The 19866-nt window shown below is 36.9% G+C and overlaps 1 protein-coding gene and 1 pseudogene across 1 annotated transcript in view; one reads left to right on the top strand and one right to left on the bottom strand.

The window, feature by feature from the left end:
• The window catches only part of CDC40 (cell division cycle 40), a 58031-nt gene that overhangs the window by 18471 nt on the left and 19694 nt on the right, over nt 1-19866 (bottom strand). Inside the window, exons 3-9 of the mRNA XM_077780015.1 lie at nt 18338-18467; nt 8370-8453; nt 6703-6842; nt 5243-5339; nt 3508-3647; nt 2810-2884; nt 793-838 (exon numbers count right to left, since the gene is read on the bottom strand). Coding sequence (XP_077636141.1) covers nt 793-838; nt 2810-2884; nt 3508-3647; nt 5243-5339; nt 6703-6842; nt 8370-8453; nt 18338-18467 — 712 coding nt within the window. The remainder of the gene's footprint in view (nt 1-792; nt 839-2809; nt 2885-3507; nt 3648-5242; nt 5340-6702; nt 6843-8369; nt 8454-18337; nt 18468-19866) is intronic.
• On the top strand, nt 10979-13987 carry LOC144244668 (AP-2 complex subunit beta-like; annotated as a pseudogene).

Below are 19866 nucleotides of genomic sequence, written 5' to 3'. Positions count from 1 at the left end.
GATGCTACATTTTTTTTTTTTTTTTTTTTAATTTTAAAGCTTATTTGTTTTTGAGAGACAGAGAGCGCACGCACGAGAGTGTGAGTGTGGGCACACAAGCAGCGGAGGGTCAGAGCAAGAGAGGGAGACACAGAATCTGAAGCAGGCTCCAGGCTCTGAGCTGTCAGCACAGAGCCCAATGAGGGGCTTGAACTCATAAACCTTGAGATCATGACCTGAGCCAAAGTCGGACGCTTAACTGACTGAGCCACCCAGGCACCGATTCTGCACTCCCTACTAACGGCATGTAAGGTCCTCCGTGCTCTGCCTCTGGTTATACTGCTTGTTCTGCTTGTCATCTCTCACCATTTCCCATACCCTGGCACCTCTGATATCCACCTGCCTGCCCCAAAGCAGCATGCTTTCTCAAACCACTTTTGTCTATGTGGAAGGACTTACTCCCTCTTCAAGACTCAGCTCAAGTTTTTGAAGACTTTCCTTCATTATCAGTATAGTAAAATTACTGTCAATGATGTTATCTTAGTTTAAAAAGTCTTTCCAAACAGAGGCGCCTGGGTGGCTGTCGGTTAAGGGTTCGACTTTGGCTCAGGTCATGATCTCGTGGTTCGTAGGTGTGAGCCCCACACTGGGCTCTGTGCTGACGGTCCAGAGCCTGAAGCCTGCTTCTGATTCTGTGTCTCCTGTCCCTCCTCTACTTGTGCTGTCTCTCTCTCTCTCTCAAAAATAAATAAACATTAAAAAAGAAAAAGTCTTTCCAAATAGATTTATAGCCAGAGAGAAAAGAAGTATTACCAATAAATGTTCGTAGACAGCGCCTGTCTCCATAAACCTCCCATAGCTGGGGGGAAAAAACACAGAGAAATATTAAATTTAATACAAGGCTTTGATAAAGTGACAAGTTTCAGTCAATACAACAGTCGTATGCTGGCTATGTGTGTGCATATCTGCATATACAGGGGATTTAACCAAAGGCATTACATATTAGTGAACATGCTGCTTAGAGCTGTTAGTCTATGTTGCAACATTTGGGGGACACACACACACACACACACACAGGAATTTGAAATCTGACATGGAAAGATACACCAAAATACCAAAAGAATTTAGATGGAGGTAATACAAGTGATTTTCACTTCTTGTTCTTTTCTGTATTTGATATATTTTCTAGGATGAAAAGTTTTTACTTATGTAATATTATGAGCTACTACTGGTAGAACTAAATGCTATTAAAACCTGCCGTGTTTATAACATCTTGGTACTTACCAAGTGTATTTGATTTTTTTTTAACTTACTGAAGTAACAAAATATTATAGAAGCTATATGAAAATGATATCTAGACTAAAATGTAATAGGTTAATAATTCTCATCACATCTGAAGTGAATCAATACAGTAGCTTCAAAACTACTTTTATTCTTGCCTACCTCCAATCAAATCATTGATAATGTTACCAGTGTTCTAAAATAGAGAGCCCTTCCTGGCAACCCAGTGCTAACAGCATCCAGTCTCAGTTCCCGCAGCGTACCAGGCAAAGGACTTCTAGTACCAGGCCCTTGCCCACGACTGTCGCCATTCTGTATCTCTCAGATTTGGGACTCCAGCAACCACAAACTTGGGAGTGTTCAGCACGTGCCACGCCTATCCATCCTATTTACTCTTTTCGGACCTACTCCATTCCCTCCACTCCCTACCCCTGGCATCCCCTTTACTTAATTCTTCCTACTGAAGTATGCTTCCTCCTTGAAAACAGAACACCTTAGGCCTGTCTCTATAAGCATCATTTACATCATGAAGAAATGATCACCCTAAGGGCAGGGACAGGGTCTTAATAAATATTTAGTCTCGGCCTGTTGCACATATTAGGTACCTAATAAATGCTTAGGAAGTGAACTAAATTGAACTCTATGCTTTTTCAATTGATCAAAAAGACCTTAATCTTAATGAATACAGTTTGTATAAGTGAAAGTTAAAGGAAACCAGGGTCTTTACTCCAAACTGTTAGCCTGTAATTTTAAGCTACTGAGTAGAGACAAATGCCTAAATGATTGCCCTCATCAAGAAAAGCTACCTTCACGTATCATTAATATCTATGAGTTGTTTACAGAGAGTAAAATTTTAATGATTCAACTTTCCAAGCCTCAAGAGTACAATAGGGTTGGTATGTCTTGACCATTATAACAATGCAGACACAGAAGACACAAAAAAAGAGAACCATTCTTTTAGATTTTAGATCCTTTTAAAAGGCTTTTCCCATGTTCAAGTTGATACGCACTGGCAACTGAGCTTTTTTCCCTCATACTCTATAGCTGAAACTTACCTTAAGGTGGAGCTTCCCAAGACTAAACCCTGAGAGAAGAGGCTGGGAGCATTTCCGCTACTTGTTGTCTACTTACATTTATAAGAAAAAAAGATGAATTATGTTACCTACTTTTTAAAATGGGATTTCTATCATGGGTCCTCTCTACCTCATAAGATTCTGAGGAACAGATGAACTCATATCTGTTACATATCCAAAGCCTCTATAAAAATGCATTATTAGTGATTAAATATTTATATAACCAAAGGCAAAGTGATTGATTACATCCTAATCAGTTATCTAAGGTTACAAAAGAGCCTAGCCAGTTGGACCACAGAGCCATATTTGAATCAACATGTTTGGAAGCAATTCATAAAAGGCTGCATTAACGGGGCCTAAGAGAAAATAATTAGCCTCTAATTGCCTAACAAACCCAAATTCATTTATAATTAACCAAACAGATGTAACCAAAGAACTAGCTTTGCAGCACTCCTACTCTGTTACTGAAAACTCACCTTAATTTTACAGTCCATGGAACAAGACAGCAATAAATGGCCAGAGAGAGGAAACAATCTGACAGCACTGACACCCTATAAAGAGGTATTAACAGTTATCAGTCAGAAGGAGTCTAATGTCAGCTAAAATGAAACATACAGAAAGGTTTTAAGCAACCTAATTTACTGTTTTTCTTAATTCCAAAAATCATGCCCCAGAATGACCTTTGTTAAGTAGTCCAAGAGCAGCCTTATTGACACTGAGCTTTTGAAGATTTGTTTTTTGACCTTTAATACTGACTTTCTCACCCAAGGGAAATCTTAGTCAATCAAGTTGCTAATGCTCTCACTCCTCTTCCTTCTTTTACTCAGTTCCTTTGCTCTTTGCTAAGAGCTGGAAAATTACCAGTTGGAATAGCACAGATGACAAAGAATATCAACATCAAAAGTTTCAAGTACCTTGTCTCTGCATTAGTTTAAATATTATCATAGTTTATACACCAGAAACTATCTAATCTTAAGCATGATGATCCCAAGAGCTAAGGCAACATTACTGAGATCTTGGTGCTACTACCAACCCATTATTGACTGACATAGTCCCAGAAAAAAGTAGATTGTGGTAGGAATATGTAGGGAAAGGCTTGGGCTACCCATAAGGGGACAGAACACTGAATTATGAGTGTTATGTCACGGCCAATCCACATGACCACTTTGCTTACCTTTGTATGTCCAGACCACACATGAATCTGTTTCTTGGGAAGATAACACTTCTCAGGGGGCACAGTAGACCGTAGATTAACCCCAACATCCTGAGGTATGTGAAGATAGGATCTGCCTTGGTAGTCATACATTTCTTTAACTGAAATAAGAAGAGAAAGGAAAGCAGTGAACAAATACAAGCTACAGTCATAAAATCTGTATCCTTAAATGAAAACATTTTATTTACAGGGATATTGTTCCCTAGGAAGGTTTAGGTGCTAACACTCGGATGAAGTTAAGAGCAAGTGTCAGCTAAAATTGAGCTAATGGTAATAACTGCTATTATTTACAATGAGAGGTAATACTTTGGAATTTCTAAATACCCAGAGACTATCAGACCTTTAAATGAGATCTATACTTCTTTTACTTAGTTATACATTTTAATGATACATAAAAAAGACTTCCTTGCAGCATAATTACAGCGAGGGAAGAAAGATAATACTTGGGCCTTGTGAGTCACTGGCAAAGACTGAGAAGCAAAACAGGATAAAAAAAGAAGTTAAAACAAAAACATCAACTATCCTTTTTCCCTGCTTTCCTCTTTCATGCCCTTCTAGGTTCCTATTCCATTCTCTTGTCCACTTTTAACACACAGTGAAGTCACTGGTGGGACTTAAATGGCATAGTGTATACAAAACATTTAGCGGCATGTCTGCCACAAAGTGGTGGTCCTCAATAATGTGGGCTGTTGTTTTTTTGATGGCTGCAAGCACCACCACACACAGTATTAAACACACTCCTTGGAGAGAAAACTCCAGAAAATTGGAGTTTGAGAAATCAAATATGGCCTTGTCAAACCTCAATATCTGATATGTGATCTAACATTAGAATAATCAATACATCAATACTAAATTATTCTTTACGATTTGCTAATCACTACATAATTTTCAAAAAATAACTAATTATTAAGGAACCAGGTACATTCGAGAATATTTATAACTTATTTTGGACTATTTTTCCTGATGTAGTAAAGGAAATGTGCATTTCCTTCCACATATCAAAATTAGTATGAGAATTTTAATCTCCAGTCTATTCACATGAAAAAATAAAAGGTTTTCTTTTAAGGTATAATTTAGTAACGATTATAAATTAGGAGGATATCTGGAGAATATTTGGCTTGGGTTAAAAACAAATAGTTAAAATGACTGGGGCAGAGGCGCCTGGGTGACTCAGTTGGTTAAGTGTCCAACTTCGGCTCAGGTCATAATCTCACAGTTTGTGGGTTTGAGCCCCACATCGGGCTCTGTGCTGACAGCCAGCTCAGAGCCTGGAGCCTGTTTCAGATTCTGTATCTTCCTCTCTCTCTGATCCTCCCTTGCTCATGTTCTCTCTCTCTCTCTCTCTCAGAAATAAATAAAACATTAAAAAAAATTTTTTTTTTTTAATGACTGGGGCAAGAGCCTGTCCTTAGGAAAGAACAGACTGTGGACAATTCAGATCTGTTCTTTATCTACCATTTTAAAAAATTCACTAGCACTTCAAAGAATCATCTGTGGCAATCATTAATCATTCTATTTTCTCTTTTATCAGAACACAGAAGAGTCTGCTATTATTTCTTTGGGATGCAAATAGTCAATACAATTCTTAATACAGTGAAGTAGAGCAGCTGACTAATAAGGGCAACTGATGTTATATGAACAGAGTAACTATCTGAAAGTTTATCATAAAAATGAAGAAGCATAAAAAATATACTACCGTGTAAGATTGTCTTCTCCTCCCCAGGTTTCTCTTCTTCCTGTTTGCCCTTTTTCTGCCTCTTTGCTGTGATTTCATCTAATTCTTTTTGTTCTTCCTAAGGAAATTAAGAAGTGAACTTTAGAACGGATGTTTTAGAACCCCACTGTGCCCCAAACTGGTCATAAATGCTTTACAATGAGGTCCACTTTTTGGTGAAGCAATAACTGTAAGTATGTCTCTCCGAAAACAATCTCAACTCTTTGACAGACTACAAAATGACAGAAACACAAAATGGGTACTCGTTAATACTTTTAAACTCATTTTATCCAAAACTCAGGTTTCCTTCTGGAACACCCAGAAACAAATTTAATGTATTACACTAATTATGTAAGTAAAAAGACAAAGCAACTAGAACATCTACTACTGGAAAGGAAACTCAACATTAGGACACAATGTGGTTCTCCAGTAACTACAGCTTTTACTAAGCCATAAGCATATAAGCACTGACTACAGACCTGTGTGACACAACTTTTATGCGAGGAGCAGTGGAAGGAAGGTGGGGTAGTAGTAAGTCCCTATCTATAATAACGAAAAATTCAACAGATGATGTCTAATGTAAATAAAAAGCAGCATATGCATATGACTGACATACACGGATGAAAGATACAGCTAGAACATAAGCTTCATGAGGACAGGATTATCTTGATCTTGTCCACTGCTATATCCCTAACACCTACAATAGTCACTGCTTCAGAGTCCGTAGGATTAGGAGGGGGAAAGGGGCAGATAGGGTTCTATAGTTTTATTTTATAAATTTCATGGTATTATTATTTTTAAATATAGATTATTATATATTAAAAAATTTTAAATATATTAATAAATAAAATCCATCATCAATTCTAAAGTCACAGAAGGCTGATTTAGTAGTTAGTGAGTATCTAGTATCGGAAGAGCAACCACTACAGTAGCTTCACAGCATTATCAATTTTTGTCAAATTTTAATTTTTATTAAAAATTGTTCAATATTGTATTTTAATAAAAAATATGGAAGAAAATAAATCAGAAAAAGGGTAAATAAAAGTATTCCCAGGGCACCTAGATGGTTCAGTGGGTTGAGTGTCTGATCCATCCATGTCAGACCATGATCTTGGGGTTTGTGGAATCGAGCTCCATGGTCAGGTTTTGCACTGCTAGTGCACAGCCTGCTTGGGATTCTCTCTCCCTCCCTCTCTGCCACTTGCCTACACATGCTCTCTCTCTCTCCCCCCTCCCTCAAAATAAATAAATAAACATAAAAAAATATTCCCAAGAAAAATGTAAAAATCTTACTGTATTTTCTTAATCAACCATGGCAGGAAAATACTAACGAGTGAGTCATCATTTGGTTCTCTGAGGAAACCTCAGGTTTATTAATATAGATATCCTTTACAGACACACAGCATCTACCTGAATTGGCAATGAAAAACATCAAAGCTTACTTCTGAGGGTTTGGCTACATCTTTTTCATCCACATATTTTGCCCACGGTCCCAAGAAACCATCAATATTAGATGCATCATTTTCTTTGAACTTTTTCCTCTTTTCTATTTTTTTCTGACCAGTTTCAAACACAGTTAAACCTACATTTAAAAAAAATAGAGAGGTTACAAATATGGGTATTTTCTAAAGAAACAGTAGCATTGATATAAATATATATATAGGATATGTATTTTTACTTTGTATGGTTAAAGGAAAGTGAGTGTTCAAGTGACCAAAGATTGACTTAATAACACAAAATAAAATCTATATGAATCTGCCAGATAGACCAACTCCTGATATACAAAAAGACTCAACCTTCTGGGAAGAGAAGCTTCCCACTATTGCAAATATTTTGCAAATCCTAATCTATTTAAAGAAAAGACCCAGCTACGCAATCCTATAATGACACACGATCCTTTTAATGAATCATGGACCTAGATCAGTGGATTTTATCACGTTTTGAAAAAAATCTAGCAATTCAATATTGCTAAATAATGATAAAGCTAATTTTAAAAGCAAGAATAAATTAAAATTTATCATTTAAAAACTGAATTAGATTAAATTACATTAAGTAATAATTTTGATTCACTTGTAATTCAGTATTAATTAAACAAGGTTTCACAAGAACTGGTATTCTTCCAAGTGGTCTCAATCTAAACTTGACGTCTAAATCATAAAATCTTAGGATTAAAAAGGAGGAAAGAGGATATTTCTGGTTGATGTTCTGATTTGATCAGTAGGAGGTAGCACTCTGTGTGCAGTCACGAAATTTGGAAAAAGAAAAGTTTATGGGTCACAGTCACAACCTAACTATGTAAAATATATGGCTTGTAGAGGTCTAACTTAAAAAAGCTTACCTATATTAATTCAAATCAGTTTCCTTGAGGTTGTATGTTACAACAAAAGCTTGTTAAAATTCTGTTCTAATAATAACGTAGCTCATATACCGAAGGTAGCTGGATTATATGATACAGGGTCTGTAGCTACTAACAAGAAGTCCTCATCCAACCAGTGTTTTCTTTTTCTAATGAGCATATTTTATGGGTAAGATTCCAATGATGAGCTTGTGACAAGTTAGCACTTAGAATACGATGCTCTGTCTTATAAGTACAAAATGATTATGTGCACAAACATATATTCTAAAACACATATTCGAACTCAGTGTTCAACCCTTTAAAGACAATCCTCACAGACAGTGTATAATAAAACTTGTTCTGCTCTGTAAAAATGTAGCTTGACATTAGTGTTGAAAAATAAATTGCCAAGATTAGCTACACACTAATCATAATTTATTGAATGATTTCTACATGGTTGGCACTATGCCAAGTGGTCACAACAAGCCAGAATAATAGGTACCAGCAACTTCCCTATAACGTTCCACACCTAGTTAAGTGGCAAAAACAAGCTTTACACTGTAATAGTTCTAAATTAGGCTGCTCTAAAATATATTACTGTATTGTCTCAGCTTAAAATAAAACCAACCTAATATAAAACACTAGTTTTTTCTTACTGCCTGAAGTCAATCTGCAAGACAGTAATCATAAGTATCTGTATGTATGTATACACAGATAAAGACACATACATATATACCTGATATTAAATATTTCAAAGAAATTTAAAAAAATTACCTTGATTTTTTTCAGCTTCTTCTACAGAACCAATATATTTAGTAGACACTTGGTGATTATCTAATGAAGGGTCTAGTGCATAACCTGAAAGGAAAAAAAAATACATATTACTGACTCCATTTTTGCCATTTATAGTTCATTTTATTACTATACAAATACAATCATCTCACATTTTCCTTCCCAGATGTTGAAATGGTCTCTTTAAGTTAGGACCAAATCCTTCTTTCCTGAGGTACGTTTCTTTTTGAACAATTAAGCCAAATCTCAGGGTGGACCATGGATGACTTCAGTCGAGTAAAAAGTATTCTTATAGGATGAATGTAGCATGTTGGTATGACATTATTAATAGTCTCTCTGGCCAGGATATCAAACTTTAGTCTTAAATTCTAAGATCTTAAAAATATATGTATATCACAAGTTCGGAAGTTTAGAAACTGTTTCCTTTTTGTTTTTGGTAATATATAATACATAGCTTTAGTGTATCAAATTATATAAACTATTAAATAATTTAAAAAAGAACAGACTAAGAAGAATTATATAAAATCTAGCTATTATTTTGAAAATGCTATTCTCAGGAAAGATAGCCTTGTCTCTCAATTTTAAAATAATGCATTTCTACTTCATAAATCACTATGTATGTTTCCTTGGTAAGAGAAGTAAGTAAGAATATCTACAAGCATGTGAATACACTGCTTCAAAAGTGATGAAAGTAAAGCGCCTAGGTGTCTGACCAGATGGTTGAGTATCTGACTCTTGATTTCAGCTCAGGTCATGATCTCGGCCCATACTAAGCTCTGTAATGAACACGGAGCCAACTTGAGATTCTCTCTCCCTCTCTCTCTCTCTCTCTCTCTCTCTCTCCCCCCCGCCCCCNATAAATAGTGTGATGGAACTGAAGCAGGGCAAAGGGCAGTGAACAGAAAGGTGGCATAGGTCCTGAATAGAAGCTAAAGCTACTATATATATATATATATACATATATATATACATGTCTTCAGTGGTCTTTGGGAACTTAAGGAAAGAAAATCTATCTATATGAACTCAAATCAATTTTTCCTTAAGTGAGGGTCCTATAGCATGATAAATGTTTGATGAAATTAGTTTTAGTAATAATCTAACAAATTTATAAAAGAGAACTAGATCATTAATCAGTTTATGGCCTATGACTTGCATGAATAGTAATAAAATATATAAAGTATTAGTCAATTTTTTAAGGGGTACATCCTAGTGGATAAAGTTGACACTTTAATTTTCTAGCTAAAGATTAAAGAGAACTTCTGGGGAACAGAAGAGGATTCGTCATTAAACATACTTTCAAACAAACTAAGGATACAGGTGTTCAACTCATCGTCATGATATGCTAGACTAGAAACAACCATTTGACTATTAGCTCATTTGCGTTGGTTGTTTAGTATTAAAATATGTTCTTAGGCAGAGGCAAAAGCTTGGTGATAGAAAGGCAGTTATGGAGTAGAATCTCTGAAATCACAGGTTCAAATCTCATGAGTTATTTTATCTTTTGTCTCTTTGACATGCAGAACAGTGTTCTGTAAAGGATTTTTTAAATGAGACTTTATAAGGCTCATATAAAATTTATACCAACATATCTGATGTTAAAAATCCCTATCTTAATCATAAAAATTTATCTAGAATGTAATTCTATCTTGTTGGAGAGTTATATCTATACAAATGACATAGTATTATGTGTTTGGAGGGATGGAGTGGGAGGCAGAGAAGAAAGGAAGATCCCTGGTCCTTCTCACGATAACTGTGTAAACACCAATCCCCATTTCATTTGGCCATAGTCTGGTTTCTGGGACAGGAATTCATGCTCTCTTCCTTTTCTACATCATCTATGGTAAAATAAATCTTTACTGCCATTATCACCATTACCACTACTGCTTCCCAGCCCAGGTAATTAAGGGACAAAAATATTTTCCCTTTACAAATAAGAGAAGTTAAATATGTAGCTATATGTCAACCAGTGACAGAACAAGATATAACTCTAACACTACAGAATTTTAGTCTCATTAGATTTCTATTATCCTATGTCTCAAGTAAGTTTGAATGTCTGTACTTTAGTTCTGAGGTATTCTCATCATCTATCTTTCTAAAGTTTGTTTTCCTTTTTATATTTTTAATACAGTTAATATCTACTTTCTTCCTCTGTAGTCTGCCTGGAAAGCAATACCAACTTTATTATTAGATCCTTAAGATTATTAATGCTAATATCCCAATGTGTAAATAAGAAAATATAAACCATCTGCAAAAAATCATCATAAATATGTGGAAAAACCTTCAACCTCACTGATAGTCCAAAAGAAAAAATTATAAGAAAGAGATATAATATTTTTATTATCAAATAAATAAAGGAAAAACAATCATACAGATCTTGGGTACAGAGAAATAGACTTTTACATGTGGTGGTAGCAGTAGGAGTTAGAATTCTTTAGGACAGCAATTTGACAACATATAACAAAACCTTTCGAGACACTTACATTTGGTGATGCGCAGGAAACCATTAGGATGCTCAGACCTACTCTCTAGCCACCCCCACCCCCACTCTTGCCTCCAGGGCACATTAAAGTTCCAACACCTTCATTGACTCCAAGTACTTCACAACCAATAAAAGAGGAGAAATCTTTGAGTTGAAGGCCAAAGTCAACAATAAAAAAGAAAAGAGGAAGGGGGCTATGAAGAAAGTGACTGCTGCCATGACGGTGGGGAGGGGGGTGGGGGGCGGCAGGACATTAGCTCTCTCTTTCCAGATGTAGTGAACTATATGCAAAGAGACAATCTGGAATTAAAGAAACTTGTGTATCTCTATTTGATGAACTACACCAAGAGTCAGCCAAACATGGCCATCACAGCTGTCCACAGCTTCATGAAGGACTGTGAAGATTCCAATCCTCTTAATTCGGGCTTTCACAGTCAAGATCATGGGGTGCATCTGGGTGGATAAGATTACAGAATATCTCTGTGAGTCCTCCACGACTGCCTGAAGGATGAAGATCCCCGTGTTTGGAAAACAGCAGCAGTCTGTGTGGCAGAACGCCACGATATCAATGCTCAGATGGTGGAAGATCAGGGACTTCTGGATTCTCTTTGGGACCGCATAGCAGATTCAAAGAGCAGATTCACTCCCAATGGTGGTGGCAAATGCTATAGCAGCATTATCAGAAATCACTGAATCTCACCTAAACAGCAACCTACTTGATCTGAACCCACAGGACATGAATAAGCTGCTGACAGTGCTGAATGAGTGCACTGAATGGGGCCAGATTTTCATCTTGGACTGATCGGCTACTTACAACCCTAAAGATGACTGGGAGGCTCAGAGCATCTCTGTGAGTGTGTTAACTCTCCAGACATCTCATGCCAACTCAGCAGTGGTGCTTTCAGTGGTAAGAGTCCTAATGAAGCTTTTTGGGTTGTTGCCTAAGGACTCTGACTACCACAAAAGGCTGAAGATGTTGGTCCCTCCGCTTGTCACTTTGCTATCTGGGGAGCCAGAGGTGTAGTAGGTCGCCCTAAGGAATATCAGTCTAACTGTCAGAAAAGGCCTGAAGTCTTGGAGCAGGAAACTGAAGTCTTCTTTCTGAAGGACAATGATCCTATCTATGTTGAGTCAGAGAAACTGGACATGGGGATTCGTCTGGCATCCCAAGCCAACACTGCTTGGCAGAATTCTGGCAGAATTCAAGGGATATGCCAAAGCGGGGGATGTTAGCTCTGTTCACAGAGCTGTGTGGGCCAGTCAGGGTGTGCCATCAAAGTGGAGAAGTCTGCCGAGTGCTGTGTAAGCACACTGCCTGATCTCATCCAGACCAAAGTAAATCGTGTGGTCCTAGAAGTGACTGTTGTTAGCAGGGACATGTTCCACAAATACTCCAACACATATGAAAGTATCATCAGCACTCTGTGCGAGAACTTCAGACTCGCTGGATGAACCAGTTGCTGAGGCAGCACAGTATGGATCGTGGGAGAATATGCAGAGAGAACTGACAATGCGAAAGAGGTACTGGAGAGCTTCCTGGAGAGTTTTCACTATGGAAACCACCCAGGTGCAGTTCACTCTGCCTAATGCCATAGGGAAGCTGTTTCTCAAGAAACCATCAGAAACACAGGGGCTGATACAGCAAGTCTTGAGTTTGGCAACACAGGATTCTGATAATCCTGACCTTTGAGACCAGGCTATATTTATTAGTACCTTCTCTCAACGGACCCTGTTACAGCCAAAGAAGTAGTCTTGTCTGAGAAGCCACTGCTCTCTGAGGAGACTGAGCTTACTGAGCCATTGCCACCAACGTGGAACAGACTCAGGTTATCCTCTCTCAAGATGACCTTCTTTTTAAATTTTTATTTATCTATTTGTCTATTTACTTTTGTGAGGGAGGGGTGTAAGTGAGCGAGGGGTGGGGGGGCGCAATAGAACAAGGGGCAGAGAGAGAGAGAGAGAGAGAGAGGCAAGGCTCACCCAAAGCGAGACTCGAGCTCACCTGATGTGGGATCAGAACTCCCCAACTGCAAGGTCATGACCTGAGCTGAAGTCAGATGCTTAACCAACTGAGCCATCCAGGTGCCCCTCTCAAGGTAACCTTCTAGGAGATCTTTTAAACCTTAAACCTTGGTTCCTCAGTCAGTGTACCACAGGTGTCCTCCAGGCAGATGGGAGTATTTACCTTAGGAGGAGGACTAGATAGTCTAGTGGGACAAGCCTCCATCCCTTCATCAGCGCCTGCAACCTTTGCTGCTTCTCCTATTCCTGTCTTGGTCAACAGTGGTCTGAATGACCTGTTTGCACCCTCCATGGGGACAGGCATGGCACCTGCTTGATGGGTGGCTTCTAAGCCTGTCTGGCTGCCTACAGTAAAAGCTAAAGGCTTGGAGACATCTGGAACATTTATTCCCACTGCCAAGAACATATCTATACGGAAATGAACTTCACCAACAAAGCTCTGCAACACGTGGCAGACTTTGTGATCCAGTTTAACAAGAATAGCTTTGGTGTCACCCTCAGCACACCTCTGGCTATCGATACACCACTGATGCCAAACCAGAGCACTGACGTCTCCCTGCCTCTCCACGCCTTGGGCCCGGTCATGAAGACGGAACCTCAGAATAACCTGCAAGTGGCTGTGAAACACAACACAGATGTCTTCTACTTCAGCTGCCTCATTCTACTCAATGTGATTTTTCTAGAAGATGGCAAAACGGAGTGCCAGGTCTTCCTTGTGACATGGAAGGAGATCCCCAATGAAAATGAACTTCGGTTTATTGAACTTTAAGGAATGTCATTTAAATGCTGACACTGTTTCCAGCAAACTGCAAAACAACAATTTTTATATTATTGCCAAGAGGAATGTGGAAGGGCTGGATGTGCTGTCCCAATCCCTGAAGCTCACTAATGGCATCTGGGTTTTGGCTGAGCTACATATCCAGCCAGGACACCAGAATGGTACACTGTCGCTGAAGTGTAGAGCTGCTGAAGTCTCTACATCTATCAGGTCTATGACAGTGTGCTGAAAACCAGATGGGCTGGTCTGGTCCCCTCCGGCCACCCTGTGATTGGTGCAGGCCAAGAGCTTTTAACTGGAAGACACTGTATTACCATGTAGAATCTGAACCCAAACACACCAAGGCCACCCGCCCACCATGGCGGTGTCTCCTCTAACTTGTGCTAACATCAGAGCACAGCCTGTTGGACAGGGTCAGCTTCCTGTGACCATCTGTAACCACTGCTCAGTCACTTCCCACCTCCTGCCACAGCTATCTGTCCCTACTTGTGAGCTTCTCCCTGGTGTGCCAATGCCTGGTATTTGTGAGTGTAGTTTCATATCATGTAATTAAGAGCCTATTTCAAAAGCAGAAAAAAGAAAAAAATATTAAAGCAAGGGAAAGTGTCACTGAAAAAAAATTAAAAAAAAAAAACCATTTCTATTCTTAGAACTACCTCTGGGAGTTCATTTTCAGAAAATGAAAAAAAAACAAACAAACCCATAAAGTTTTATGCACAAAGATATTTACCACCACATTTTAAAAAGCATTTTACTGCAGTTTATTTAATATATATATCACTACATTTTTATATCACATTTGTAATAGTAAAAATTAGAAACAATTTAAATCTGAATGATACAAGGAATGTTTATATAAAGTATAACATCTTCAGCAGAGTATTTTATAAAATCATTTCAAAAGGATAGTAAAGAGCTTCTAATACTAAAATGAAAGCTCAGTTCATGCCTATGGTAGGGGGGGCCGGGTGGCTGATTTGGTTAAGCATCTGACTTCAGCTTAGGTAATGATCTCATAGTTCATGAGTTCAAGCCCCGCATCAGGCTCTGTGCTGACAGATCAGAGCCTGGAGCCTACTTCTGATTCTGTGTCTCCCTCTCTGCCCCTCCTCTGCTTGCACTCTCTCTTTCTCTCTCTCTCAAAAATAAACAAACATTAAAATTAAAAAAAAAAAGTTTAAAAAAACAATGACTATGGTAAACCTAAAGGTGTTTATTTTAAATTCTATTTTCCACTTCCATAGATTGTGTAAGGCTGAGAGAAAACAGATAGGAATCACTATCTGAAGTTAGACAAGACCTTTTGATGAGAAGATAATAAGACTATTAAGTTAATAGAAGCTATACTTGCTGAGTACTTAGGGGTAACGAAAAAAGAGATTGCTAAACCTGAGGTTGTTTAACTTGTTTATTAATTTAAGTTCAAACAAACTGTTCTTGGTTCTAAGATTATCACAAAGGAGACAGACCATAATTTTCTTAGTTTTGCAACTGGTTACTTCCTTTACTCCATGCTGTCTAACACAGGATAGCCCCACATCGTTTTTTATGTCTTCAGCTCACTAAATAGATCAACCTGTTTCTTAGCTCACCACCTGGGTTCAAGCCCCGCACTGGGCTCTGTGCTGACAGCTCAGAGCCCCAGAGCCTGCTTCAGATTCTGTGTCTCCCTTTCGCTGCCTGTCCCCTGTTCGCACCCTGTCTCTCTCTCTCAAAAATAAACATAAAAATAAGCAAACAAACAAATAAATAAATATTCTTAGAAAATTTAAGAAGGAAAACAGGTATCAGAGTATGCTTAATTGGACATTTTCTTTTCTGTTTTGTTTTAAAGAAGTTTTAGCTATCCAAATTATTGCTTAAGTCCTTTCTAAAGAAAACAAGCAAAGTCTTTAAAAGTCTGTTTCATACAGGCCAGATTATAAATTCATGATGCAATAAAATTATGTGCTGCGTATATATATTCATATATATATATACTTCATATTCACATGGGATCCTTTATAAAAGTAATGGGTACAATGCATTTATAACCACTTTATTGGACTGGAGGCGTCAAACTCTTCTAGTTGATTTCAGAAGTATACAGTCTTAGTTTTTGAACACTTAATTATAACTTTGTCATGGTCAAATATGATCTAACACATGACAATCTTTTTAAAGCCAGTTTCTGAGAATATACTGTGATAAATACTATCTTTACTAAAACTCTCAACTAATACACAGTGAATCAGTTTGCATCACTCCCTAAAAATCAGAAAAAAGTAAAACTTTCCATTAGAATAATTACATAAATTATGATATAGCCCATTAACAGATACTATATAGTTCTTAATGACAAACTGAGATTATAAATTAACACTGGAAAATGCTTATGACAGAACACTGGATAAAAAGGTGAGATGCAAATTTTTCAGTATAGAATGATTATAGTATAGAGTAACCTGGAGGGATAAAGATCATAATGCTAAAAGTAGATACTTTAGTATAGAGGGATTATAGGTAACCTTTTTCTTCTCTCATTCCTAAAAGTTTAAAATTTGTTTATATTCTTTTTTATGAAGATAATTTTTATTAAAAAGCATCACTGAATACATAATATTTCATAGGCTACTGTCTTTTTAACCTTTAAAAATGTTTTTTTTAAGTTTTATTTAAGTTTATTCATTTTGAGAGGGAGAGAGAGAATCCCAAACAGGCTCCACACTGTCAGCACAGAGCCTGATAGAGGGCTTGAACCCATGAACTGTGAGATCATGACCTAAGCCCAAATCAAGAATCAGATGCTTAACTGAATGAGCCACCCAGGTGCCCCTTAACCTTTTTTAATCCTATCTTATAGTAATGGAAGTTAATGGTAGATAGAATATAAAAATTTGTTCAGAACATAAAAAAAAATCTGTTAGAAATAAAAGGNAAAAAAAAAAAAAAAAAGAATCCCCCCCCCAAAAAGAAATAAAAGTAGGAATTAGAATTCTAACTGCAAAGAAAACTAAAGAAAAAAAGAGACAATTTGCTGATGTCTAAAGATGTGATGATTAAATTTGTTGTAAAATTCAAAGCTTTCTTTTTCAATTACTTTTTTGGGAAAAGAACATTAGCACAAATAACTAATTCATAAAGAAGATCATAACTACAACAGCATAAAGACACAGATGAGGATTATAGAAAGAGGAAGGAGAGGGACCACCAAATACTAGCAAATCTGATATAAGTGACCAGGAACTATGATCTACGGAACTATCAAAAAGGATATTATACAGACCATCTTCTTTTAGGAGATTCCCAACCTTGTATGCATGTTAACTTTCTTAAATCTATCTACTGATAGATTAGATATAATTATTTTACACAATGACTCTGTGGCCACTCTATATCCCGATGTCCTTCAATAAATAAGAGAAAACATTTCAGAGATAAGATGTAAGAACCAAAATAAAGTCAATCGGTTAATGATAAGATATAATGAACGTACCAAAAAAACCCAAATACTCTGATGAAAAGTGGGCAAAAGATATGAATAGACATTTCTCCAAAGAAGACATCCAGATGGCCAACAGACACTTGAAGACATGCTCAACATCATTGATCATAGGGAAATGTAAATCAAAACCAAAATAAGACATCACTTCACACCTATTAGAACAGCTAAAATAAAAAACACAAGAAACAACAGGTGTTGTTGGTGAGGATGTGGTAAAAAAGGAACCCTCGTGCATACTGGTGGGAATGCAAACTGATACAGCCACTGTGGAAAACAGTATGGAGGTTCCTCAAAAAATTTAAAAATAGAAGTATCATATGATCCAGTAATTCTACTACTGGATATTTACCCAATGAATATGAAAACACTAATTCAAGAATATTTATGTAGCCCTATGTTTACTGTAGCATTATTTACAATAGGCAAGTTATGGAAGCAACCAAGTGTCCATCAATGGTTGAATCTGATATATATACAATGGAATATTACTCAGCCACAAAAAAGAATGAAATTTTACCATGTGCATCAATATGGATGGATCCAGAAGGTATACAGTCAAATAGCTCAGTCAGAGAAAGACAAAGACTGTATGATCAGTCATATGTGCAATTTAAGAAATAAAACAAATGAACAAAGAAAAAGAGACAAAGCAAAAAACAGACTCTTAACTACAGAGAACAGACTGATGGTTACTGGAAGGGAGGTGGGTAGGGGTATGGGTGAAATAGGTGAAGGAGATTAAGAGTACACTTATCATGATGAGCACTGAACAACATACAGAAATGCTGAATCACTATATGGTACATCTGAAACTAATATAACAATGTATGTTAGTTATACTGGAATTAAAAATAAAAGTAAACTCAACACTATCTGGTCATTTACCAACTTCAGCAGCAATCTGCAAATAACGGACATCCAATAACAAGTGTTCATTATCAAGTACATCAGAGCACATTCTATTTTTAAGACCACAGAGTATTTCTAGCACTCAGAAATCACAGCAGATTTAGAATGACAGCTAAAAATAATAGTTCATTGTCACATTTGTATAAATATTTATAGATGTGTTTAAGAAAATGTACCTTTTGAAAAAGGAAACTAGATTATTAAATTTAAAATGCAAGAAGATAAAACAGATTGTCACACACACAAAAATGTGTCAAACTGGAAACTTATCACCTTACCATAGGTGGCAAACGTTCTTCTTTGCTGTTCAAACATAAAGTCATTGATATGAGCTGGTTCAGCATATCCGGAAAGCATATTTCTAGGGGCAGCCATTTGCTGTGTCCTGAAGGGATTTTCTGGTCCAAACTGCAATGTTATAAGAAAAAAAAAAAAAAAACAGACTTAAATTGTAATTATATAAAGTTAGAATACTAGAATTATTGTACAATATATTTTCAACTCTAAATCAAGAGGGGCTAAGTAACCTACTTGGGAACATGTTCCCCACACAACGTTCAGCGCGGCTGGGCAACGGCTGATGAGCACTGTTTGTTAGCCCAGCGCCTAGGGCAGAAGGAGAGGAACCCTGCTCACCCAAGTCTCTGTGTAGGTATTTAAATTTAAATTACTTAAAATAAAATACTCAGTTCCTAGGTCACACTAGCCACACATCATGAGCTCAACAGTCACATGTGGTTATTGGCTACCACATTTCCTTTACTGCAGGAAGTTCTATTGACAATGCTGCTCTTGATAATTGAGTTACTATTATTTTTTGTCCATGATTTGGGGGATTTTTGGTGACTTTTTTTAATTTATAAAGATGATTTCTGGTAACTTTTATATCAATAATGGTACCATGATGTAATTTTAAAAATACAGTTTCTTTTCTACTAGATCATGAGTTCTTCAAAGGCAGAGACTTAAAATCCTCAATACTTACCATCATGCACATATAGAAAGCACTAATGAAGTGAAAGATTAATCAGAACCCTGCTGGGGTCAGAGACTAGGAAATAGACAATAAAAGTAAAATGCTTGAAGAAATCCCTAAAGATATTACAAATGAAATAAAATTACTCTGAGAAGTCACACTATGAAAGTCTTACACAAAATAGTACATTATTATCTGCTTATAATGCTTTGAGTTTCCATATGGTTTTCAAATGTTATTTAGTTTGATCTGTACAAAAATCCTGGAAAGTTAGAGAGGTATTCTCCTTCTCGTGTTAGAAATAAGAAAAAAGGCCAAAGGTGATGTATTTTATCTGCCCTAGAGTCCGTAGTCTTATTATTATTAATTGGTAGAACCAAGGTTATAACAAACTGTAGTCGAGGATTCTATTGTGTAACATTTCTTAAATGTACAATCATACTGACTTTAAAAATAACGGGTAAAAAAGGGTACCAGATTATGACAAGCACTATTAATTTAATGATATTTATTTAATACTAATGGAAAAATACAACTCTGTATTTTCTTTTTTGTTTTTAATTTTTGTAATGTTTATTAATCTTAGCGAGACAGAGAGAGAGAGACACAGAATCTGAAGCAGGCTCTAGGCTCTGAGCTGTCAGCACATAGCCTGACGCAGGGCTCAAACTCATGAACCATAAGATCATGATCTGAGCCAAAGTCAAAAGCTTAACCAACTGAGTTACCCAGGGGGCCCTTTCTTTTGTTTCTAAATAAAGAATGAAAATCAACTTCCCACTTTGGAAATAGTGGGATCAGACAGGATATTCTCAAGTCTGGAAGGTCTTG

This window comes from Crocuta crocuta, unplaced genomic scaffold (assembly GCF_008692635.1).
Source record: "Crocuta crocuta isolate KB4526 unplaced genomic scaffold, BGI_CrCroc_1.0 scaffold147, whole genome shotgun sequence".
Taxonomy (NCBI): Eukaryota; Metazoa; Chordata; class Mammalia; order Carnivora; family Hyaenidae; genus Crocuta; species Crocuta crocuta.
Note: the sequence above shows the minus strand (reverse complement) of the source record. Positions and strands in the feature narration are given on the sequence as shown.